General features: G+C 44.5%; 1 protein-coding gene across 3 annotated transcripts in view; it reads right to left on the reverse strand.

Annotated features, from left to right (window-relative positions):
• The window catches only part of LOC139061144 (uncharacterized), a 182,253-nt gene that overhangs the window by 147,894 nt on the left and 8,665 nt on the right, over positions 1-25,694 (reverse strand). For 2 of the 3 annotated variants that reach the window (XM_070540765.1, XM_070540764.1), the window contains exons 2-3: positions 25,407-25,497; positions 10,385-10,487 (exon numbers count right to left, since the gene is read on the reverse strand). In XM_070540765.1, the coding sequence (XP_070396866.1) occupies positions 10,385-10,487; positions 25,407-25,497 (194 nt within the window). Of the gene's footprint in view, positions 1-10,384; positions 10,554-25,406; positions 25,498-25,694 lie in introns of those variants that run through there. The other variant, XR_011515227.1, reaches the window with a different exon arrangement.

The following is a 25,694-nucleotide window of genomic DNA, read 5'->3' on the forward strand; positions in this document are numbered from 1 at the left end:
CCTTACGCTACGAAATCCAATCTTTCATTTTCTGTTGACGGTCGTTCACATTGTCATAGCCTAACTGGTTCACAGCAAGGTTCCTGATAATGAATTCAGGTGCCAAGCGACTGACATGCTAACTGAAGCATGTCAAACAGGCATGGATATCGCTATAACGTAATTCACAAGCACAGCACTCCTTCAAGCAGAGAAAAAAAAAACATAAACTATGAGAACGTGAACCATTTATTAGTTCATTGGTCACGCTTATCATTACCACGTTTGCGTCTCTTTTGTGAAAAAAAATTATATTTAACCACTTTAACCAACTCTGCAGGAGCAATGTTGTTGCTGCTGTGCACTTGTTTTTTTGTTTGTGTTTTGTCCTATCAGTCAGCGGGTCAGTGTGACATAGAGTTACGGCAGGGCGTGGGAGATAAAAGGTAGGTGCTGAAGGTTTAGGACCAAGCTCATATCGACGGAGAACAAAAAGCGCTGGCACCATTGTTTCAACCTTAAAAAAAAGAAACATTGAAAGTAAGCTCACACCCTTGGCCCTAATAAATAGCTAAGCAGTGCTTACACGAGTTTTCGGAATGTTAGGGAGCTTGTTTTCAGTGAAAGTTATCATGATTCAGTTTAGTGCGCTTGAATTTTCCTAGATATGTCGTTAGTACATTCGTTTTCCCATGAGCAGAATCAAAATTAGATTCCGTTGCTATGTCCATTGGTTCGTAGACTTCGGTGCAAAAACGGCTTAAGATAGACTGCGTGCTTCCAGTTTGGGTTCTTGAGAAAAGCTCTATTGCTCTAATTACGTGTAGAGCAGTCGAAGTTTAGTATAAGATGCTATCCCTTTTTAGAGATGTGTGCCCTCCGTGGCAGTAAAGTGGATACTTCGGTAGAGGAGAGAAAGTTGGTAGGGTAGCTATTATGAGTGGCAGTATTGTGGTTAACTTTGCCGTAATAGTAACATGGAAAATACTAGGTAGGAAATGTATGAAAAGCAGGGACGTTAACTAGATGAGCGTTTCCGTTTGAGGACGCTGTGCAGAAAACCGCACCATGCCCGTTCTGCAGGCTAAGAGCTGTCGACCTTTAAACCTAACGTCGGAAAACAGTAGAACGAGAAAGAGGCAAGAAAAACAAAAGGGAGGGGGGCTAAAAAATTAGAAAAGGGAAGCTCCTTCCTTTCAGGCAAGCCAATTCACTTGTCGAAAAATTGGCTCCGCTTTCCCCTTGTTCTCGTTTGACCATCGTCTTGAATTTCCATCTCCCGCCTTCCCCGTGTTTTCCCTGCCTATGCAGCAGCTATTCGTGCTTACTAAAAAGTCTCGTACATTTGAAGAAACTACTTGTTTGCTCTAAATGCTCTATTCGTGCTTTTAATAAATAACACTTGATACTTGCTATGTAATCGTAGAAACTTGCTAAACTTAAGAATACTACGATGTGAACATCATTTATTAATAATTATGATAACGCCTGCTCATTATTCGGAAACTATTCGATATCAGATTTCATTTGATTCAGGTCAGACATTATTCGATCCGTATTCGATTTGGTCTCCAAAATCGCTATTCGAACAGCTCTACTAATGTTTGTAGGTTTAGCAGGCGAAGCTTTCAAGAGTTAGAGACGAAAATAATGCTAAACCTGGCTTCGCGTAGTTGAGCAAACTTTGAAAATATATCACATGACAAGAGAACATTTCGTTGGGAAAAAAATACCTCGAGATATCACAGCTAGATACTGGGAACGAGGTAGTAAACTTTATTTTCAGATTATTTAGTTTTCCTAATTTTTAAAGCATAATCTGAGATGAGACGTTACACTCAGCTTGGCATGATCCTGAAGTGTACGTTTGAAATGAAAGCCATAAAAGAAAGAAATTAGGTTTTTGTTGTAATAATTATCGCAAGTGTGGGAGGCAACCACATTTTGGCACAATAACCTGAAGTTTATTAGGCGCCATGTTTTTACGTGACAATTCCGTCAGTTTTTAGGTGGAAGCTATATCTTAGGCATACGTCCGATGCCGCCAATTTAAACAATAGTCGAGTGCAGAAATAATTTTCTCTCATAGGACAGCGGCCCATATAAATCAATTTTCTTGCATTTTATGGAGGAAGATAAATTCTAGCCACTTCTGAAACGAAATTGTGCTTTAAAACACTTCTATACTGGCAAAAATTGTCGACAGTTTGAAATATAGAAACATGAGTTCTACAAATCCGTATCTCTGTGCCAATGGCGGATTTATTAGTTCTGTCAACTGCATCAGTTAGAACATCGAAGGCGGACAAACGTGGTACATTATTCATATCTTACGTGAATTCGTTACTTTTTTACAAGGTGTTACAAAACTCATACTAAGAAATTATTGGCGTACCTAAGGGCCACGTATATTACATCAATTTTGTTTGCTTCTGATGTACTAATGCACGCAATTGACGGAATAGTGATATCGTTTTTCATTACTCAGGTATACAGTTGTATACCTGATAGTTTCATTCTCTGATAAGTTACGAATTTTGATAACATTAGTACAAATATCGTCTAAATCAGACATCGGCTTCAGCAGCCTCTAGATTTAATTTTCTTTCTTTCATATAAAACAAGCCTGACCTAGTGTGGTGGCGTGGTTGTGGAAAAATACTTCACCGATGATTACGACACTCTCTAATGCGAAATGTGAGTCCAGTTCTTACGCGTTTTCAAATCGCGTTATATTGACGCAATAAATCAGACAGACCTGTAGGCAAGTGTTGTTAGCGGCTACTGTTTAGTTTCCAGACGTAGTCTTTCTTCAGGACACACTACTGTTCCAGTCCACCATGTTCGTGAAGGAAGCTTTCTGGTCAGAGAAACGGACGCATGTATGATCAGATTCGTCGCTTAACTCCTGCTTCGACCGAGCGCACCTCTGAATCCTGGCGTCGGCGGCGCTGAGCGTTTGTTTGGCTGCAGCTCGTTTGCCAACAGCGTCACACAAGCACTTCCACCGGTTGCGCCGCTCATTGGTCAGAACAAAAGCATAAACACGGGGAAACGTAGCGTACGTTGGGTGCATTTTCAGCTGCGGCGGCGCAGGCGAAGTAGCGCGCAAACAATGGTTCGGCAGCCCATGCCATCGTTTTTTTCCATATATGGTATCAGTGGAGGCGCTACCCGCATGCCTTAGTAATGACCTAATCGGCGACCACGTGATGGCGCACGCTTCCCTGGCGCCATCTAGTAGAGGGTTACCGCCATCAAGCCCGTGTCGTAGGGCATTCCGCTTTGCTCCTAAGCATTTCGCAATTCTCCCTTCCTGCATATTGCTCCTGCTTCCACGGTAACCTCTTCCTAGGCTTTGCTTCTCGCGCTCACTTCACTACTGCCGTCTTTCTTTTTCCTCTGCGCTCGAAATCGTCGGTAAATTTTTTCCCCTCCTCCGCACGGCCGGTGCCGCCACTGCCGCGGATGGATGGATGGATGGATGGATGAATGAATGAATGAATGAATGAATGAATGAATGAATGAATGAATGAATGAATGAATGAATGAATGGATGGATGGATGGATGGATGGATGGATGGATGGATGGATGGATGGATGGATGGATGGATGGATGGACGGACGGACGGACGGACGGACATTATGAGCGGCCCCTTTGGAAAGTGGCGGTGGCTTTTGCCAGCGAGCACTCATTATCATATTGCCTAATTTCATTGTTTAAAAATATATACGAAAAATAAAGAATAAACGAAACATTGCCATCGCCACATATCCTGAACACTTAATGGGAACTTTATTGTTGTACGCCTCCGTTATTTTTCATTTCCCTGCTGCCCTTGCACGCCTCTTACTAATCTCTATATACTGCGGACATGGTTACTTTCGTCCTGCTTGAGCTGAACCCAACGGCTTCATTGAGGATAGGGTTACCTAAATCGACCACCGCAGCAAGCACATGCTTGTACTTCGTTGTCGAATCTCGCTTTATGAGTGCGTGCTCTAAGGAATCCCTATCTCGCTTCCAAAAAAGAGCTTCCCTTTGAGTTATCAGGAATAGTTTCTTTCTTACTCATTTAGCGGGTTTCTTTTCTATTGCCGCTACCCATTACATTTCCTCAGCCTCTCTCACTATTCACGTGCCGTTCCTTGCTTCCTTGCGGCCCACGTTCATTCAACAAACTCAACCATAGACCATATTCACACCAGGAGATAGAGAAATGTGCGAAGTATAACCAACCCTTATATATAGCTTTCATTGATTACGAGAAAGCGTTTGATTCAGTCAGAACTTCAGCAGTCAGAAGGAATTATGGAATCAGGGTTTAAACGAGCCCTGTGTAAAAATACTGAAAGATATCTATAGTGGCTCCACAGCGACTGTAGTCTTCCATAAAGAAGGCAACAAAATCCCAATGAAGAACGGCGTCAGGCAGGGCGGTACGAGCTCTCCAATGCTATTCACAGCGTGTTTCGTGGGGGTATTCACAGACGTTGATTGGGAAGGATTGGGGATAAGAGTTAATGCACAACACCTTAGTAACTTGCAATTCGCTGATGATATTGCCTTGCTTAGTAACTCAGGCGACGAATTAAAATGCATGCTCACTGACCTGGAGAGGCAAAGGAGGAGGGTGGGTCTAAAAATTAATCTACAGAAAACTAAAGTAATGTTTAACAGTCTCGCAAAAGAACGGCAGTTTACGATAGGTAGCGAGGCACTGGAAGTGGTAAAGAAATACATTTACTTAGGGCAGCTAGTGACAGCGGATCGGGTTCACGAGACTGAAATAATCAGAACAATAAGAGTGGGCTGGGGTGCATTTGGCAGGCCTTCTCAGGTCATGAACAGCAGGTTGCCATTACCTGTCAAACGAAAAGTGTATAACCATTGTATCATGTGAGAACTCACCTACGGGGCAGAAACTTGGAGGCTTACGAAAAGGATTCTACTTAGACTGAGGACGTCAGAACTAGCTGTGGAAAGAGGCATGACGAGTGTAACGTTAAGTGGGATAAGAAGAGAGCAGATTGGGTGGGGGAACAAACGCGAGTTAATGGCATCTTAGTTGAAATGAAGAAAAAAAAAGGCATGGGCAGGGCATGTAATGAGTTGGGAAGATAACCGATGGTCATTAAGCGTTGCGGACTGTATTCCAAAAGCAGGGAAGCCTAGCAGGGGACGGCAGAAAGTTAGGTGGACGGCTGAGATTAAGAAGTTTGAAGGGACAACATGGCCACAATTAGCACGTGGCCGGGGTATTTGGAAAAATATGGGAGAGGCCTTTGCCCTGCCGTGGGCGTAGCCAAGATGATGATGATGATGATAATGATGATGGTGGTAATGGTGATGATGGCCCACCGTACGAGTCAGCGGAGGATGCGCAGAGGCATTCCGGTGGTGCTGCTAGGAGCCCAGTGGTAGGCCGGGCATGCCTGCCTTGGTGTAATTGGTGCAGTGGACTAGATCATTCTGCCAGTATTTCATCCTCCGCTGACCTCAGCGTTCTCTCGGTTACGCCGACGCCGAGGCCGACACTGAACGCAAGAACTGGCGTCTAAGAACTGCGCTCTAAAACTATTTAGCCTTTGCCATGTATTTAGATTACAGACTCCGAAGTAACGCTCTCTCAAGCTTACGCACCTTTTCTACGTGAGCGCTCTTGGCGTCGCAATAATGCTCTGTGGTCTGTGCTAATTCATTGTGAACCACCGCGTAAATTTAGTGAGTACGCTGCCGCGCGTGCCGTTGTACTCTCTCGCCATACTCCTGACAGGATGTTCTCGCATGTCCTCCATCAAAACGTCTATACTTGAAGAAAGAGCGCTGACTACGTTAAATTTTCCTGCCACTGCTGTTATGATTTATTTACTAAGCAATAATAGCGGAAAGAAACGACGCAACATCAGTAGCAAAAACGCTGTCAAAATATTAAGGAAAAGTTGGGAGAAAGGGTGGGAGCACACATAGAATTACTGCTCATGGTAGGTAGAGGGCGTTTACGTTCTCTCCTATACAAAGGACTCGATTGCGCGAAACAAAGTGCTATCTGAATTTACATTCTCTTAAAGGGCTACTGTTGTAGAGCATGTAATAGAAGTTGACTTAAGAGTAGGCCCTTCTTATCTCAAAGCACACTGACGCTTCCGATTCAAAAACGAAAATTTAGCGACAACTCGAACGTTCATAATTTGGATAGAGATAAGTTTCTTGAGGTTCGTAGAAGCTTCAGGCGATTTCATCATAGAGAAAGGAATACAATAAGAGGGGACACTCCCATAGAGCCCAGCGGCCGAATTGTCTGCAGCGCACCAAGCCGTCGATGTTAAAACCTGAAGCACACTTCCGGTTTCGGTTTTGTGCGCGCGCGCTTTGAATTCTAGCTGGTGCGCGTCACGCCGGCTCCGTTCTTTTTTTTTGCTTTTGCAGCAAATATTTATTTACATATTTATTTTTTATTTATTAAATATTTATGTGCAAATTATTTTATAAAGTAAAATTGATCGCGAACGATCTTCACAAGCCTCCATTGAATATGTGCCACGTGCAATTTCATAAAGACGCAAGACACCTTGTGAAATGTGGAAAAATTAACGTTTTATTCTTTGTAAATGCTCGTCGCGGGCTTTTTGTTCATTCATCCAGCGTTGTGGCGCCAGGTAAGCAGCAGTAGTTTCCGCAGGAAGCTCCACCAGACGACGTGAGCTGAAAAAAATTACAAGCGTTATTTTGGTATTAACATCTAAGAATAATGCCTGTAGAGGCGAAGCGTGCGAAAGTGGTGAGTGGGTGGCATTACAAAGAAAAGCAGTTCATATTAACACACACGGCGTAGAAAATACCCGACTCATCCCAAGCAATACCGTACATACCACAAACACATTCTAATTCCAAACATTCCCCTCTTCCCAATACTTATTTCCTGCACTTTAATGGCACGAATGCGCGGGCAACGGCGCGTTTCGCGAACTTTGCTACAACCGACGCGATAGTACGCTACGAATACACAGAGGTGGCCACAACACAGGCTCTCAACCAGAGCATGCTGGACGCTCTCAGAATTCCTTCTACTCGCACTCAAGACAAAATGCGTGGGTGCCGTTCAGAAGACAATTTCTAGTTACTAGTTCCTGGCATTTGAGCTCCTTGGCTTATCACTTCTGCGTTCTGAAAGGCGCAAGCAACGCACTCCCGTGTTATCACTCTTGACGATTGCTCGTCGCGTTTTCGACAAGCGTGGGTACTGAAAGAAGGCTTAAATTGTTGCGGGGACATAAAAATTGCGACAAATTTGTCGGAGTAAGATTCAGTACGCGCCAAACTAACTGTCACCACGACCGAGCTGCTTTTCGCTGCGTCACAACAGGCGCGGCGAGCGGGCCTCATAATATAAAAGTGTGGAAAATAATTTTCAACATTGTTTAGCGTCAGAGAAAGAACAGCGCCATGAACTTGTCAGTGCATTAAAGCGCGAAACCGCGCACCATGTGCACGGCCGAGCTGATTTTCGCTAACCGAGTCACGGCGCCAGGCGCACCCACTGTGCTCGAAAGGTGGCCCAAAAAGTAATGAAATTAGTTTCAATAATGTTTGCAGTCAGAGAAAGCGCCAAAACTTCTCGCAGTAAAATTCAGTACACGCGAAACTGCGTCACAGCACCCTGTGCGACTAGCGTGCCCAAAAACTACCGAAATTAGTTAAAACAATATCGGGGCTTACAGGAAGCGTCGCAAACATCTCCCAGTGCGATTCTTTAATTCAAATTAACTGCTCCACGACGGCCACGCTGTTTTTCGTTAACTGCGTCACAAGTCTAGCCTAGTTGCCGGGCAGTAAGCCTAATTGCTTGAAGTGCGTCGCAGACTGTCGAACAAAGTTTCTCACCTTGCCGTAGTCCAATAGTGCAGTGCTGCCTTGTCGAAGTTCCGAATGAACGAAATAATTCGCCGGGAGGCTACCAAACCAGGCTGAATCCCAAAATAGAAAAACAGTCAGACGGGTGACCAAACAGGCTAACGCTCAGATGCGCGGCCGGTCGCTCTCGCTTCGGCGGTGAGTCTGACGAATGACGTAAACATTTGGCTCGTCATTCGCCAGTTCGCCTGTCGCTAGGCAACGAAAGTAAGCCGCAAAGTTTAACTTAATTTATACGCAGATATTTTTAATTTTTCCGGGAAAGAATAAAAAAAATAAAACAATTTCTGTTAATCTCATTTCACATTCTTCTTTTTCTCGATGCTCGCGACCCCAATTCGTCGATGTTAAAAGTATAGCGTGACGTGTTTCCTGTTTCCAATTTTCGCCGAGTGTCCGCTCTTGTTCAATCCCTTTCTCTATGATTTCATGGTACGTTGCACATTGGTATCCAACTTTTTCTAGTTTCAACAAAGCCGTTTCTACATTGGCGCCGAAGGCATAAGCAATCTGGACAAGCCTCAGTGCTTGCGCTGGTTTAGCTTCAGTTATTATCCACGTATAAAATTAGCAATACAGGTAACCTTATTGTTCTACATTTGCCAATAAAAGGTATTAGACTTTCTTCATCTTCTCTAATGTAACTCCGCAGTGCAATTTGAAAAATGTCCAGCAGAAGCCATCTGACGAAGTATACCAAAAGTAATGGGATTATACTCGCGGGCAACTTTCTGTGGCAATAAAGGGAAAGCGACGGAGGCAAAGCGCGCACACGTGAGAGCAGTGCTGAAAAGAGTCCCGCGTTTTCATCCACGTTGGTTTAACCTATGTAAAATCAAACGTTAACACCGTATTAGCAACAACTAGATACGATAAACACACCACTGAATGTAAAAGTTTATTTATGTTGCCGCTTTTCCTTACGCGTCGAGGCAAACGCCATACCATCGCACATGAAAATGCGTTTTTGCAGACATTGTTCCGAGCAACTAAAAGCAGTGTGCTATGGTGTTGGGCTGCTGAGCACGAGGTCGCGGGATCGTATCCCGGCCACGGCGGCCGCATTTCGATGGGGGCGAAATGCGAAAACACCCGTGTGCTTAGATTTAGGTGCACGTTAAAGAACCCCAGGTGGTCCAAATTTCCGGAGTCCTCCACTGCGGCGTGCCTCATAATCAGAAAGTGGTTTTGGCACGTAAAACCCCAAATATTAAAAAAAAAAATTAAAAACACTGTGAAATGTTGGCGGACTACTTGGCGCCGTAATACATGTGCAGCAGCCACGCACCCATACCTGTGCCTTCGTTGCCAAAGAAAGTTGTCCTCGAGTTTTCTAAACGTGAACGTATCATGTCTGAGGCATGTATCATGCCAGGCTCCTCACCCTCGCTTCCCTCTGCACGCGCTGCTCGATCCTCTAACGCCGTTGCGATAACCGCGCGTCGAGCTGCTTTACTTATCAATTCAGACAAGACTTGTTCAATATGTTTGACCTAGGTCTATAGCGCCCACACCAGAGAAATAAAAAACATTTTCTCTCATTAAATAGGCAGCACCTAGCAGGTGACGCATGTTCGTGCCAAAGGCATTAAATGAAGAGCGCGATCTAGAATGTCGCACATACACAGTGGCCAAGCTGGGCTGAAAGTGATTCATTGAAAAGTGGCAGATACCGACCGGCACAAACCCAGTAACAAAATTTGGCATGTAAGGCGTTCATGGAACCGCGGCGCAAAAGCAGGGTTGCCTAGCAAGTAAGCCAAGTTGAATAAATGATTGGATTCGAACCTGGCTACTTCAGCATAGCAGTCCAATGCTCTAACAGTTAGGCCATGGGCCACCCAGTGATCCAAGGTGAGGTGAATGGGTGTGAAAATGGACAAACTGGTAAGCAGGCAGGCAAGCCTACCGCAAGCTGGTGAAGTTACCCCAAAAATGCTCATCTCATTAATGTATGTTTAAAACACTGCTGGAGAAATGTATGTTTCTAATGGGCACAGAAAGACGGCGCTGTGACGTCGAGGTCCTTGCTTGTTTGAGAACGTGCACATAACCTCTAAAATATAGGGCACCGTTAAAGGAGTAGGAGAAGTAGGAAACGCTTGCCAATCGTTCAGTGTCTTCATGGCACAGTAAGTATGGCATTATATGTCAGGCCCCTGTTTTCTACGTGATGTTTGCAAAAGTAAATTGCCACTTTTTGAAAACCCACTGTTCGCTCCTTCAGCGCATTTCACTTTTTCAAAAACCTTTCCTATGTGCTTTAACCACCACAATGACAGATGCTTGTACTTTACGTTTTGAAGCTGAACCCGTATAGTGGAGCTTCGGGCTGACTGACGCTATGCTGCTATGTGCATCACGCCAAAGCAACGCCCACAACGAACAACGCACACGGGGTGCACAGTAAGCCCTCAATGCTCATGAGTTGAAGTTGAATCATTGTGGCATCGCAAAAGCCGTGTCAATATGGTCCAACATGAAGCTTACCATAGTTCTGATCAGCACCCTATCCATGATCATCTTCACCTTTTTCTTCACAAGCGGCTGTCGGTGGATTGATGAGGGCAGTTGCTTCTGACTCCGCTCTTCCCTGCGCATCCATGCGTGGGCTCGTCGTCAGCTCGTCTTGGGGCTGTTCTTTCGTTGAATATTGCAGCTGCCGGGTTTGGTGGTAACGTTTTGTAGAAATCCGAGAAGGATCACACAGAAAGAGCGATCTATGAGCAAATATGGCGCTTTATTGGAACAACATGACGATGGTGATGATGATATTAGATGAACTAGGAAGAAATTTATTCAGAGCTCTTATAGAGCAAGATAAGGAGCTCTTCATGTCACAGAGCATGTCGCAGATAATATTTAGGAATTGGACGTTGCACAGAGAACCGCTTCAATGGCGGCATTTAAGTTTAAGTCGCGTTCATATGCATTTTCACATTTTACTTAACGGAAAAAAAGCGTACACCAATCGGCGACGCTATGCCACGCAACATCGACGTGAATTGTGGTTAAAATGATTCAATGGTTCAATGTGGACTATTTCTGTCGACTGTGTCTATTTCTGTCACTTTTCGTGTTTATTAGTCATCATTTTCTATCTAACTTTATTCTTCTTTCATGCCCATTTATGTGCGCATTTGCATTGCGCTTTCCATTTGATACCTAGAAGCCAGGTGGACCAATCCTAGAGCTGTGGATGCGTGTACTACAATGTGGTTATTTTCAAGTATGCTGGCGCAAATCACGTCCGTACTGTTATCTTACCTAATCAGTGACTAATTATCGCGTCTTAAAGGAACCGCCGAAGTCTCCTTCCAGACGCATAATTGCCCCTTTCGTATAATCGAACTCGGTTCATTTTCCAAACGAGTGCCTTACGATAGTTAGCCTCAACATGATTCTATCTACGGCGGTGCACCATTTTCATGTGTATAGTGGTGCACTGAGGTTGGATTTGGTCATATTGGTGTTAGTACCGCCCGTACCGTTAATATGTAAATTGAGACTAATTCTCAGATCTTATCTCGTTGCTAGTCAAATTTTAATACCTCTTGCGGCTCGATACGAGACTCTACAGGCGCTAAAGAAAAACCGCTTTTCTTTTCTTTAAGAACTTACCAGGATGTTCAGATTCTTCCCGTACAAAAATGACTGTTGATTAACCATAGATTTATTGTTGGGCCATTGTTGAAGCAAAGGACTTCAACAAATTTTCAAAAGCATTGCGTTAGCTCAACACTTGCACAACAATATAACCGTGGAGTGTTCTCGATAAACAATTTATTGGGTAATTTGTGTTGATTTTTGTAGTTGTTTGTTGTTGTGTAGTAGCTTAGTCCAGCCAACAATAATTAGGACTCGCATATGAAAACATTCCAAAAATTTAATGCGAAGCGTTCCAACCTCATTCTTGTCACTTTGCGGCAGGTAGGTTCTTCTTTCGCCTCGCTTTCACTAAAAGAAAATAATGTGTGACCGATGCGGTGGAATCCAACGTCGGCCGTTGAGCCCGGCCACGAGCGTGCGCATACTACTCTCGTTCGAAAGCCAGTAAGCTCTGAAATGCTTGGCGCGTGCGCCGCGTGCCACTTTCTCGTGCTGGTGCTTTGAAGGGCCTATCTCCGGGACCGCCCCACTTGGGTAGTCGTTTTCGCTACGTAACAACTGCAACGTTGAACTAGCTTCATGACCGCCCAATTTCATAACGATTTAACATTTCATCCTCGGTGTACAAATGCCAACGTTGGTTTAACATACACTAGATGACATAGCCATTGGTACGATAAAAAATGAGCCTGTTTCGGGGAGCAGAAGAATGCGAAATTCACTTGAAAACACGGTGACTGCGCCCATGTGGAGTTTCCCAAAAGTAGACACGGTGGCAGCGCGGCCGGCGATAAGACAGGCGCCGACAGGCGACGACGCTACCTTCGAGCATCGCACGTGCTGTGGGAACCGTAGGATACAAGCGCGCACACGCTGCAAACATACACGTGAGAGGTCTTCGGAATTCCTGCGACGCACCCTCTATCCGAAAACCACATATAGCTCTTTTTATCCAACAGCCGTAGTACTAGAGATCAAACAACGAACGCGCTTTGAGATCGCAGCGCGTTGACCATTGATTTCAAAGAGCTTCGAATCCAGCAACACCGGCAACACTATCACAGCTAATCGCTGTATCTGCGGCTGCTCCCGAGTTTCGCCTAGCAAGAAGCATGCGATTTATTTGAGCCTCGCCGAACTGTCCTCCTCTCGTCTCCCAAGACTGCAGGACTCGTTGTGTTCAGTTAAATAGAAGAAGACCAATGGGAAATGAAAGAAATGCAGGTAACGGACTCTTATGATACCTTACTTGTCATCTCGTCATCTGCAAAGACGCCATAAACTATTTTAATAGCGTTACTTTTGATAAAATACCGAAATTAGTAATAATTTTTATTTTTAAGTAGCGATACAAACATCAAGGTAGCGTTCGTGTGTGTGTGTGTGTGTGTGTGCGTGTGCGTGTGCGTGCGCGCGCGCGCGCACGCGGTTGTAACCGTTGTAACTTCGTTTTGCGCAAACTTTTTCAACAGTACGCATCGTTACCGCTAGTTTGGTTATCGCAGTTTTTTGTCGTAGTATTTGTTGTTTACGCTACAAATTAGGTTGTTCTGAAAAATTTATGAAGGTTAGTAGATGAACAATTATTGCTAAATAATTGGCGGTTTTTCAGAGGGGTTATTTTGTCTTTGAAAGGTTTTATAACTCAATACGATAGTGAAGGTGTGATCGACTTCCGGACTCAGTTACTTGGTTGCAGTTGTGCGGTTGTTCACGCCTCGCGCTTTTTGATGAAAGTATTTTTGCTTTTCGGACGTCATGACGCACATTTTGGTGAAATGCTTTAAAGACGATAAGTGGAACGTTTATCCGTTGAAGTCGTTGGCTGACCCAGCTACTAGTCTTCGAATGATGTGCGAGCCTGGCTGTTTTGATTAGTTGCGCGGCAGAGGTCATGATGCCTGTTGGAGAGAAGGCACCCCGAAACAGTCGCAGCCGAACTTCTTGCACATAGGTAAGCAGTCTCGTTTTCTTGAGAACGTAGCCTTTTTTTCTATTTTGAAGTTGACAAGCGTGAGATGTTAAGCACACCGTTCACTTTCTTGAAGCAAACCGCATGCCCCGGAACGAAAGCGCGCGATACTAACGCTGGCTGCCGCCGTCACTTCGTTTGAAACAATGATAGGCGAAGAGGCAGCGGTGCCCCACGTGCGTAAAATTGCATTGCTTCATTTGCTCCTGTCTAATGACGTTTCCTTAATTTGTGTGAGAGAACACAATTGGAACATAAGGATCAGCTTCTCTGCGCAGTGAAAATTTTGTACAGTGGCCACGCCATCTTTCATAGGGGCTCACGTCGGCCGTCTAAGCGCTTGTTATCGCGTTCCGATACGTGAGAGGCGCGCTGCCTTTCAAGGTATTTAGTCAGGTCTTACGAGCTTCGGAGAACCGCGACAAGCAAGTGTGCAGCAGGTGTGCAGCTGTGCTACGCTTGTACCACACTCGTACCGGAAGGCAGCGTTGCACTTCACGCTTACGCATTTCGTAACTATGGCAGCCGCCTTGGCAATTTGGGGTTTGAGGTTGTGGATACGATCCCTGCAGCGGCCGCATTCCAAAGGAGCGGAATGAAAAAAGCTCGTGCATAGTGCACGTAAACATTTCCGCGAAGTCAAAATTAATGCGGAGTCCCCAACTACGACCTGCCTCATAATCAGATCGTTGGTTTGGCACGTATGACATCAGAATAATTGTTTTTAATCCGTAGTGGCTCATCGTATAGCGTACGGTTAGTGTGATCACCTTTTGTGCCGTAGCGGTTAACCGCTCCCCGATTTAGATTGCGGCTAATGATGCCGCGCACCACAAATTATAATACACCTCTTCGGGATTTGCGGAGAACGGCCAACCGATAAGCCGCAGCTTCCGCGCGGTGACTGTACACAGATACACAGCGCAAATGAACAGAGCTGTGGTGATCACCGCCAAAACTACCGCACTAAGCATTTTTATCTAGCGCGGCGCGTTGCCGTTGAAGGCGCACTGTACAATTTTAATTTGCGATAACCGAAACATGCCACCATTCTCTGCTGACTCTTTGAGCTGGACCGATCCGAATGTGCGTTGCAAGCAGAAGCGAAAGGAGCGCCAATCGGCGCGTTGTCGCCTCGAGCTAAGCGTCGCACTCGAGAACCGTTAGCGCGGCGAAGAATGACGCGTGCATGATGCTAGCTCTATGCGCAGACGCTACCGCGCAAAACGCGCAAGGGCGTCTACGCGACGTTCTGCACACAAATCGCGTGGGATGATCGGAGCCACGCGGGAGCGGCTAGCTTCAAAGAAGCGGTACATGTTCTCACTCGTACAGGCATGCTCACGCCCGCATCGCTCTCGGCGTATCTTTAGGTCACTCATGAGGCACTCTTTTATGACCGAAGCTCCGATAGCCACATTCGCCTGTTCAAGGGTAATCGACAGGGTTGTGCCAGTATTCGAAACTTACGAGTAAGGAATTGATTAGTCTCCTGTTGTATTCTCTGTTGGAATGAAATTGTCACTATTCGTAAATGTGAACATTTTTTTCTAATAATTGCTAATGTTTAACAACAACGGTCAACTGCATCAAATGAAACGTAAAAAATGCAGCAAAAGTACAGTAATTTTTCACCCAAGGGGCCATAGCACGGATATAAAACATCATTACTCACGTATGGAAGCTGGCAATATCACTAGGATGTGGGAACTTTACAGGGTATGTAGCAATCATTGGAGCCTACTCATGATTCCTAATGATGTGCATATTAGGAACTATTTCGTTTTCCCTTAATGCTCAATTTGTGCTTTTAATGTATAACTTATCATATCTTGCTATGAATTCGCTGAAGCTTCCTGAATTTGGCATACGTGGTTGTGAAATTCATTGTATATGAACTCTGATAACTTCTCTTTATCTTCCGAAAACAATTTAATATTCTATTTTATTCCTGTCTGGTATTATTCCATGTATATTCGATTTGGACTAAAAAGTAAATATTCACACACCCCTGCTGGACTTCATAGGTTGATTAATTGAAGCTTTGCGCCTTAGACAATAAAATAGTTTTACAGCCATATGTTTGCTGAACGAGGCTTCGCGTACATGAGCAAAGTTTGAAAACACGTTGCGTCTCCTGATAAAATGTTTTCGGTAAAAGATACCTTGGGACATCACGCCTATATATTGAGAGCAAGGCAGGATTTAACCCTAACTTTTAGAGAATGATCTGAGACTACACGTTACACTCGGTGTGTGATGATCGTGAAGTGTGTGTTGGAAATGAAACAATAAAGAAGAAAGAAATTAGCTATGTGCTATAATGGTTCTAGCAAAGGTTTGCCCCAACAGCTTTTCTAACACTATAACACGTGATGTTCGTACGGCGAAATGCCGCTTATTTTCATCAGGAAGCAATAGCTCGGGCTCAAGTGTGAGGCCGCCTGTTTTACGCAGAAATATTTTTCTATGATTACCGAAAGGCCGATGATAATGTATATTGTGGCATTTAATAGAGATAATGAAATTCGAGTGATTGCATCAGGAAAACTTTTGCTTAAGACCTTTATTTTTTATTAAATATTAGCGACAGTTCTTAAAAATAGAAACTCGATGTTTGCAAATTCATATTTCGGCGCCAATAACAGGTACGCATTTCTGCCAACCGCCTCCGTAAGGACATCCAAGGCTGACAAGCTTGGTACATTATTTAAATCTTACGTGAATATTTTACATTCGCCGAATTCGCATAATTGTGTCACCATTTTTCATTGCTTACTTAGAAAGTAGGAAACCTGAAAGTTTCGATTTCTGAAGAGATGTGATATTACATAATTTCTATAAAAAGATCGACGTCATAATTCACAAATCGCGCTAAACATTCATGCCATTTTAATTTTTTCTTTCGTATACAAGAAACCTGACCAAAGTTGGTGCAGGGGTTGAGGAGAAAATATTCGCCGATGTGTGCGATTCTCACCAATGCGAAATGTGAGCACAGCTCTTCAGGTTACCAGCTTTCGGGACATTACCCGGATGTGCCGAGAGGAAAGGTGTAGACTGCCAGAACCGCACCCCAAACTCACCAGGCAACAACAGACGATCCTGCGTCGAGCGCAGGCGGGATCGCTTGCGCATCCCGTATTGATGAACTGCATCTACCCTGCGGAATACGATATGCTCTGTCCTTTTTGCAGAAGAGGAAAGGGCACCCTGGCCGCACGTCCTGGCAGAGTGCACAGAACTCAAGACCCCCCTTCCTCCCCTTCCCACCAACACCCCCAATCCCCAACCCCTTTAGCGATGGGAGACCGAGTTATCCAGCCCCGCCCTACCGATTCAGCTCGCACTGACGGACAGGGGCCAGGAGCTGCTGCAACACATGGGTCCCGTAACTAGGGAACCACGCCAACTGGTGCCGGCGTGCACCACCTATTTATTTCGGGCCCAGTAAATGTTGCTTCATCATCATCATCTTCAGATATTTTCAATGGGCGAAAGAGCAAGGCAAAGATCTCGCAGCCTTGTGCGCGCGTACTATAATAGGCCACAGCTTATTTTCCGCACGTACTTTTTCCTGAAAACAAACTGTTATCGTAGTTCTTATCGTAGTCTTGTGGTCGGAGAAATGGACGGATTTATTTTCGGCTTCGTCGCTTAGCTTCTGCTTCAACGGCGCGCATCTCTGAAATAAGCCGTAAGGTGTTAAGCCATCGCGGCAGAGAAAGCACTTCAAACGGTAGCGTCGCTCATGGTTCAGAAAGGGGGAAGGGGGAAGACAGCTGGGGAGGATCAGGTAACAACAGATTTGTTGAAGGATGGTGGGAACATTGTCCTAGAAAGGATGACCACCCTATATACACAATGCCTCATGACCTCGAGCGTACCAGAATCATGGAAGAACGCTAACATAGTCCTATTCCATAAGAAAGGAGACGCCAAAGACTTGAAAAATTATAGACAGTTCAGCTTACCGTCCGTTACCTGCAAAGTATTTACTAAGGTAACCGCAAATAGAATCAGGAACACCTTAGACTTCTGTCAACCAAGGCACCAGGCAGGATTCCGTAAAGGCTACTCAACAATAAACCAAATTCACACTATCAATCAGGTGATATAGAAATGCGCGGAATATAACCAACCCTTATATATAGCTTTCATTGATTACGAGAAAGCGTTTGATTCAGACGAGACCTCAGCAGTCTTGGAGACATTACGTCAGGGTGTAGACGAGCCGTATGTAAAAACACTGAGATATACCTATAGCGGCTCTACAGCCACCATAGTCCTCCATAAAGAAAGGAACAAAATCCCAATAAAGAAATGCGTCAGGCAGGAAGATACGATCCCTCCAATGCTATTCACAGCGTGTTTACAGGAGTTATTCAGAGACCTGGATTTTGAAAAATTGGGGAGAAGAGTTAATGGAGAATGCCTTGGTGATTTGCGATTCGCAGATGATACTGCCTTGCTTAGAAACTCAGCGGACCGACTGCAATACAGGCTTACTGATCTGGAGAGGCAAAGCAGAAAGGTGGGTCGAAAGGTGAATCTTCTGAAAACTAAAGTAATGTATAAAAGTCTCGGAAAAGAGCAGCAGTTTACCATAGGTAGCGAGGCACTGGAAGTTGTAAGGGAATACATCTACTTAGGACAGGGAGTGACCACGAATCCAGATCATGAGACTGAAATAATCAGAAGAATAAGAATGTGCTGGGGTGCGTTTGGCAGGCATTCTCAGATCATGAACAGCAGGTTGCCGTTATCCCTCAACAGAAAAGTGCATAACAGCTGTGTCTTACCAGTATTCACGTGCGGCGCAGAAAGCTGGAGGCTTACGAAAAGGGTTCTACTTAAATTGAGGACAACGCAACGAGCTATGGAACGAAGAATGATACTTGTAACGTTAAGGGATAAGAAAAGAGCAGAATGGATGAGGGAACAAACGCGAGGTAATGACATCTTAGTGTAAATAAAAAAAATAAATGGGCATAGGCAGGACATGTAATCAGGAGGGAAGATAACCGATGGTCATTAAGGGTTATGAACTGGATTCCTAGGGAAGGGGAGCGTAGCAGGGGACGGCAGAAATTTAGGTGGCCAGATGAGATTAAGAAGTTCGCAGGGATAACGTGGCCACGATTAGTACATGACCGAGGGAGTTGGAGAAATATGGGAGAGGTCTTTGCTCTGCAGTGCACGTAACCAGGTTGATGATGATGATGATAATGATAATGATGATATCTCAATTCCATCGCTTTAGGTGTACTAATGCATTCAATTTACAAAATTGTGTCAACATTCTTCATTGCTTATTTAGAGAGTGGTAAACTTAAAAGTTTCATTTCCTGCAAAGATTTGATTTTGCGCAATTTCTATATAAATGTCTACGCCATAGTTCACAGATCGCCTTCAACATTCACGAGATTATAATTTATTTCGTTCGCGTACAAGAAACCTGACCAAAGTTGGTGCAGTGGTCGTGGAGGAAATATTCACCGATGATTACGATTCTCACCAATGCCAAATGTGAGCACCGCTCTTAAGGTGTTTTCAGTTGGCGAAATATCGAGGCAAAATTTTTAGAGCCATGTACGCATGTGGTGTTACAAGCCACACTTCATTTTGCTCACATTGTTCTTAAAAACGCACTCCCAGGGCAGTCTTTCATGGTCGTGACGGTAGCCTTGTCTGTCGGAGAAATAGATGGATATATGTGTTCTGCTTCGAGGGTGCGAACCTCTGAATTCTGGCGTCGGTGGCGCTGAACCTTTGGTCTCGCAGTTCGTCAAGCAGCAGCGGCAGTGAAAGCACTTCCAACGGTTGCGCTGCTCATTGATCAGAAAGAAAGCGTAAACACGGGAATGCGTGGCTCGCGCGGAGTGTATTCTCTAGCGACGGCGGCACTGACGAAGTAGCGCATGCGCATTATTTTGGAGCGCAGCTTTTGTGCGCCAGGTCCTGGCTAACTGGAAGAACGAGCACGGAGAAAGATGAAAGAGCGAACTTGGAGCGGAAGATGATAGAGGTGAGCCGTGAATGGCAGAGACACATTAGAGCGGTCCTTTCACTAATGTGCGCGGGGTAACAAGTGTCATGCGGACCCGCCCGACGGCTTGATCCGTAGACGCATCTGGCCTCAGGAGAACCGTTCGTTTCGAACTATCGTCTTCTGGAGTCAGCTCTCGCTCGCGCTTGTGAGGTTTGCTTGGCATGGTTGCCTTCGCGCTTTTTGCGATTATGATAGTTTGCGATTGTGTGCTCGACGCGGATTTTGTAGTACTCTTTGGAAGGTGCGCGGCACCAGCGACTACACTGAAAACATTAACGAGTCACGTATAAAAGCCGACGCTCTTGACCGTCAGATCAGATATGGGGTGATTGCAGGCTTTGGTATATGCCCACAACAAATTTTTTTCCTCAAGGTATCGCGAAATCAAAACACGTAAATAGCTGCGCTCAAATTTTGAACTAGGGAGTAGCGTAATCGTCGGCAAATTATTGTCAACCGCACACGGCCAGCGCCGCAGCTACCGCGAATGCACGCACGCGAGAGCCATCTGGTGGTGCCGCTAGGAACGCGGCCAAACACATCCTTCCCTGTGATTGGCTCCCAGTTGAAAAACACAACAGGAAATTTTGACAGTCTGTCGTATTTTGGGGCGCTGTTTCTGTAGTTCTGTTGTCTGTAGTGTGACGTCCTGTAGTAGAAAGCTCTGTAGTTCATGATCAATATTTAATTAAAAATTGACAGAGACCTCCTTAAGGATATGTAAATTTGTTAGTACAGAAAAAGAAAAATATAAAAGTGAAAAAAAAAAAACGACCGCGGCCAGGATTCGAACTTGCGACCGCACGATTCCGAGCCCGACATCTTACCACTGCACCACCGCTGACATTTTTTTTTCTTTATTGCATGGGATTATCGTTACTGTCAAACCGCTACAGTTACATCACATATGATCATACAAGAGAAACAAATTCACAGAAAGTATACAGTCCAATGACAGTTCAAAATTCTGGCAAACAAACACAAGCGTCCAGGTGTGAAATCCATTCAGGGACGGGATCATATGTAAGCACCACACTCCGGACTTGAGCAGTCTCTTCACGGAAGATAGACCTTGTCGAGCGAGGTGGCTCGGCATGTCTGTCGATCATTCGACTTCTCCATAATGAATAAAGTCCTAATAACATAAACAAATCATATGGTGTATTACTGGCTGTCTTTTTGAAAGGAAGGAACCGGATACCATAACATGTGAGAGGAAAGTCTTTTTTGATAGTTCTTTGTAAAATGTCCCAAAAAAGGAATGCTTCACGACAAAGTATAAAGCAATGTTCTATTGTCTCGGGTTGATTGCAAAGCCTACAATTTGTATTCCAGGGTACATAGAGTCCTTTTTCCTGAAGCCACGTTTTAACAGTTCTTGGAGGGTAAATTTTTGGCCTTTTGAACAGTACGATGTGCTGATGCGCTGATGTTTACATTTCCGTTTTAAGGGTCAAGATGCGCTATCACTCCACCGCGTCAAGTGCCGCATCTCTAGAAGACCAAGAGTGTTCTTACCATCGACAGGTACATCATGGAGTGCTAGAACATCTATTTTGCTGTACGATATCCATATTAAATGAGAAATTCAGAAATAGGCAACGGTGACTGTTAGGGTTGTTTCTGCTAATTTCGACAGTTGTCGCTCTTTCTTTACACTTTCGAGCGCGCATATAATTCTTGTGTTCAATGCAAAATAGCTACATAAACATTCGTGGATGAGTGTTCTTTCTGACAGCATACTGGCTTCTCACGGCAGCGCTCTACCAGATTAATGTGACCCGAGCGAGACAGTCTTTCACGCAACTTTATGGAACAACCCAAAACTTCTTTTCCGCTTCGCATAAGCTTGGGAAATATTCCTGGGAAATTAGCTAATGTGTCAGTGTAACAGCACATGTAAGTCCACAGGCCTGTGTGCCACATTTTACCAAATAAAACAAAACGGATGCGCAGCCATTCCCGCAGATGGTACAATTTTGATCAGCGGCCGATTTTACGGAGACCGGCAGGGCGTTGCTGGTGCCGCGTCGTCATGGCACAATTATAAGTATTGGCCACGTCGACTTTAATACCGGTGTCCGTGCTATCAGCATTGCCGGCTTCAGAGAAGCGCGATTGAAAACCGCGCAAGAGAAAAGTGCAGTGTACATCGCCGATCTGAAATTGACATACAATTTTAAAGGGCCGCGACGGAAGGCGCTTCTGTTGCGACTCCAGAACTCTTGGCCCTCGCGACCGAATGTTTCTGTTGCGACGTCGGAATTGGTGTCGTAACGTCGGGGTCGCTGTCACGATATAAAGCTGTTCCGACTTCAGAACTCTTGTTGTCGCGACAGAACGTTTCTGTTGCGACTTCATAACTCTTGGCCTTCGCGACAGAATGCTTCTGTTGCGACATCAGAATCTCTGTCGTAACGTCAGAGATGTCTCTCAATTAAGAAACGTCAGGAACTTCTGTCGCACAACAGAATTTCTGTAGTTGCGGCAGGAATTCCTGTTGTCTTTTTCAACTGGGAATTTTTAAACTGAGTTATGTCTTCACAGTAGGTTATGTGTCAAAACGAAATTCCGTGCTACATATATGTAGTACACACTACAAAAGCTTGTCGCATAATTTCAGTGCACTTCTGTTGTCATCATTGGGTACATGTTGCGGCGATAGGTTTCTGTCGTACAACAACAGATCTCTGTAGTACAACAGAAGTTTGTCGCATTACTTCAGGGACACTTCTGTTATGACAATTGGGGGCCTGTTGCAGCGATACGTTTCTGTCGTACACCAACAGTTATCTGTAGTACAACAGAAGTTTGTCGCATTGCTTCAGGAACACTTCTGTTGTGACAATTGGGGGCCTGTTGCCACGATAGGTTTCTATAGTATTTCAACAGCTCTCTGTAGCACTACAGAATTTTCTTGAGTTACTTCAGGAACATTTCTGTTGAGACAACAGGGTGCCTGTTGTGCTGACAAATTTTTCTGTAGCACTACAAAAATCTGTTGTAGAGCTTCAGCTTTCTGTTGTAACAACAGACATACGACAGAGTGTACTTCTGTAGTCACAAGAAATGTCTGTTGTACATCAGAAAAGTCTGTCGCTCCGTCAGGAATCTGTAGTTACTACAGAAAAATCCTGTTGTACAACAGAAATTTCTGTAGTTGCGACAGGAATTCCTGTTGTCCTTTTCAACTGGGCTGCGTGGGCTCGGTCGTTCTGCCGTCTTTTGTAGTCCGCGATTGTTCAGTTACGACGCTGCCGAAGCCGACGCTCAACGAAGGAATGGGCGCCAAAGAGCCACCGCTCCCCCTGCGCTCTAAGACAAGTTCTACTATACAATATATTTAGATAAGATTTCCCGATATAATGCTTTCTCAACTCCACGCACTTTGCCAGCATGAGGACGGTGAGTTACGTCATAATGCTCTCAGCACTTTGCTAATTGCGCATGAACCATCGCGACAGAGCATTGAAGATGCTTCTTGGCGTGCCATCGTACTTCCGCGCACATTCAAGAGAGGATGTTCTCGATTAAAATTTTTAGGTTGAAAAAAAAAATAGCGCTGACTACGTCAAGTCTCTCTGGTACTGTTCGGACGTATAATACTCAAGATGCACGCACAAACCTATAATTGGGTGAAAGAAAGCAAGCAACACCAGTGGCGAGAACGTAGTAAATGGAGTGGGTTGAGAAAATTGGAAGCCAAACAGTAACATTGGTCATGCTTGAGAGAGGCCGCTAAACTCCTATTGGAAAAACAAGATCGCACAACCCACAGTGGCTGAGGCGACATTCATTTAATGGATTGGTGGAGTACAGTGTGGAGAACATAAGTTTACTTATACCTAGAGCTTTAGTTGGAATAACGCGATTTCAATGATATTTTGAATTAGAACCATAGATTGCCACGCATAATTTAGACTCGTAACCTTGAGTCAGTTCCACGGCACTTGGAAGACATGGCTCAATACTTTCATTGGAGCCGTTTCTGCAATGGAGCTACTAACAAACGCAATATCTAAGAGCCTCCGTCCATGCTCTGAATAAGGTAAACTTGTCGTATGCATATGTAATTAGGCTGTGGTGCAACCATAAAATTGAAACGAGAGATTTAAGAATAATAAGACGTACTTCACGTCCTTTAGCATAGTGTCGCAAAATAATGTGAAACAAATTGTAGCCGAAGCAATCCCACAGTGAATAATAAGCAGATGGACTTGTGGTTGGTCAAGTTGGTGTTTGCTTAACGACACATTTCAGCGGGCAGGCGCAATTCCAAAGGCGGTACGCAGAACACGTCATAGGCGCCATCGATGAAATAATACGATATACAATGATGCATATTCACTTTAAGGCGATGAGCCTCGCAGTAATGTATCAACCCAATGTATTGTCACTATCTGAGCACCATACCCGCTAAGCTACCACTGCAAGTGAATGCAGATTGTGGCTACCATCGTGCTCTCGAACTGCAGGAAAAGAAGGCAATTGCTCTAGTATAGGTTTTGCCGTTCTGATTCGTTTTTGCATTCTTCCTCGGAGCTTGAACTACTCCGGATGATTATAGGCTGACATGATCAAACGTAGACAGGAAGCAATATACAGCAGATAGAGAATACATTCTTATAGGTAAATGTTTATATGTAAATACATGACCGATAAAAAACTTGGATTACAACTCTTCGACTCTCCTAATAACAGCTATAGCCAAGACTACCAAACACTGCTGATCGTTTTCAAATATGATTTTAGAGCTAACTAATAAATATAATTTGGATTATTATACGTCCAATAGCCAAAGAAAAAAGAGCGGAATCACTCTTGGCTCGCTCCACAGACACAATTGCCAAGGTGAACAATGTCCATGGGGAATGGCCATCTCCAGATAATAAATATTTCGGTAACCAAAACTATCTTCTCTTTTTCTACAACCACGCTTCTCTTTTTGATTCTCTCGTCCCGGCATCGGTGAGTTACGCTAGGTCCCCGAAATATACTGCTAGGGCAGTCTGAACTTCGGCGGCGTCCCTTGTCAGCAATGAGTTTGGGAGAAGGCACCGCAACACAGCGTGCTTCAGTCTCACTGGGGGTTTCTTTGAGGGGGTCCAATGATGACGTTCGGTCTGCGGAATCAGAACTCGGTATTTCCGAGGCCGCGCTCTCCGAATATGTTCTTTGCATCCGTCCCAAGCCTACAGGGCGCGCAACCTTCCCCGTACACAACGCCGGCTTTCCTAGCAGAAAAAAAATTCAAATGTTTCCTGCTCGGACGTGACGGGGAGTAAACCCTACTTCGTATACATAGCACATGATGCCAGGGTGTCGAACCGTAATTTTTTCGTGTTGGTTCAGGTTTGGTTCCCGTTCACATTTCTGTTCCGCATCTAATCGGCTGGAACCAATTCAATCCGATTCAAACAGGTTCAAACGTTTTCGGAGAACAAAGAAAACGGGAGTGACTTTTTTGTTTTATTTTACTTTTACTTTTGTTTTATTTTTCGTTTCTCTGTCACATCCGTATAAAATCAAATTCATTATGTCGGCTTATTTTTGTAAATGTCGTGACTTGGCAAACTTAACTGTTCAATCCACTGCCAAATGTTTTCCATGGGAGGCCAACGTTTATGACACTAACTGAAACGAAATCAAAAGTTCGCAGACACACTCAAGCCTGCTTACTTTTGTGAATATGAAATCAATACTCCGTATGGCCGTCAGTTTATTTTTATTGATTTATCTTGGTTCGTTATTAAAATTTTATGTAATTTTATTCTTCACTCATAAACCCGCCGTTTCATACGCCGAACTTATTTGCTTGAGGACAACAACAACAATGGCCCTACGTACCCATTTCCGGCTCCGCGTTGTGCTCCACTCACCTCGACGACCACTGATGGGCCCCCAAATAATGCATCCTCGCCGCAATCTTCTTGCAGGCAATCATGTATCCTCCTGCCCGGTCGTCGTCACCTGAAAACGTTCCGGCTTTTTTGAGGGAAACTGAATATTCTGATTGGTCTTGACGGATAGCGCCGCAAGATTTGCGAATACGAATGACACCAGAAATATCGAGGTTGGTCCATCCCACTAAGTTATTTATTTATTTATTTAGTTATTTATTTGCTTATTTATTTACTTATCATACCCTCAGGGCCAGAGGCGTTATA

Source organism: Dermacentor albipictus, chromosome 6 (genome assembly GCF_038994185.2).
Source record: "Dermacentor albipictus isolate Rhodes 1998 colony chromosome 6, USDA_Dalb.pri_finalv2, whole genome shotgun sequence".
Taxonomy (NCBI): Eukaryota; Metazoa; Arthropoda; class Arachnida; order Ixodida; family Ixodidae; genus Dermacentor; species Dermacentor albipictus.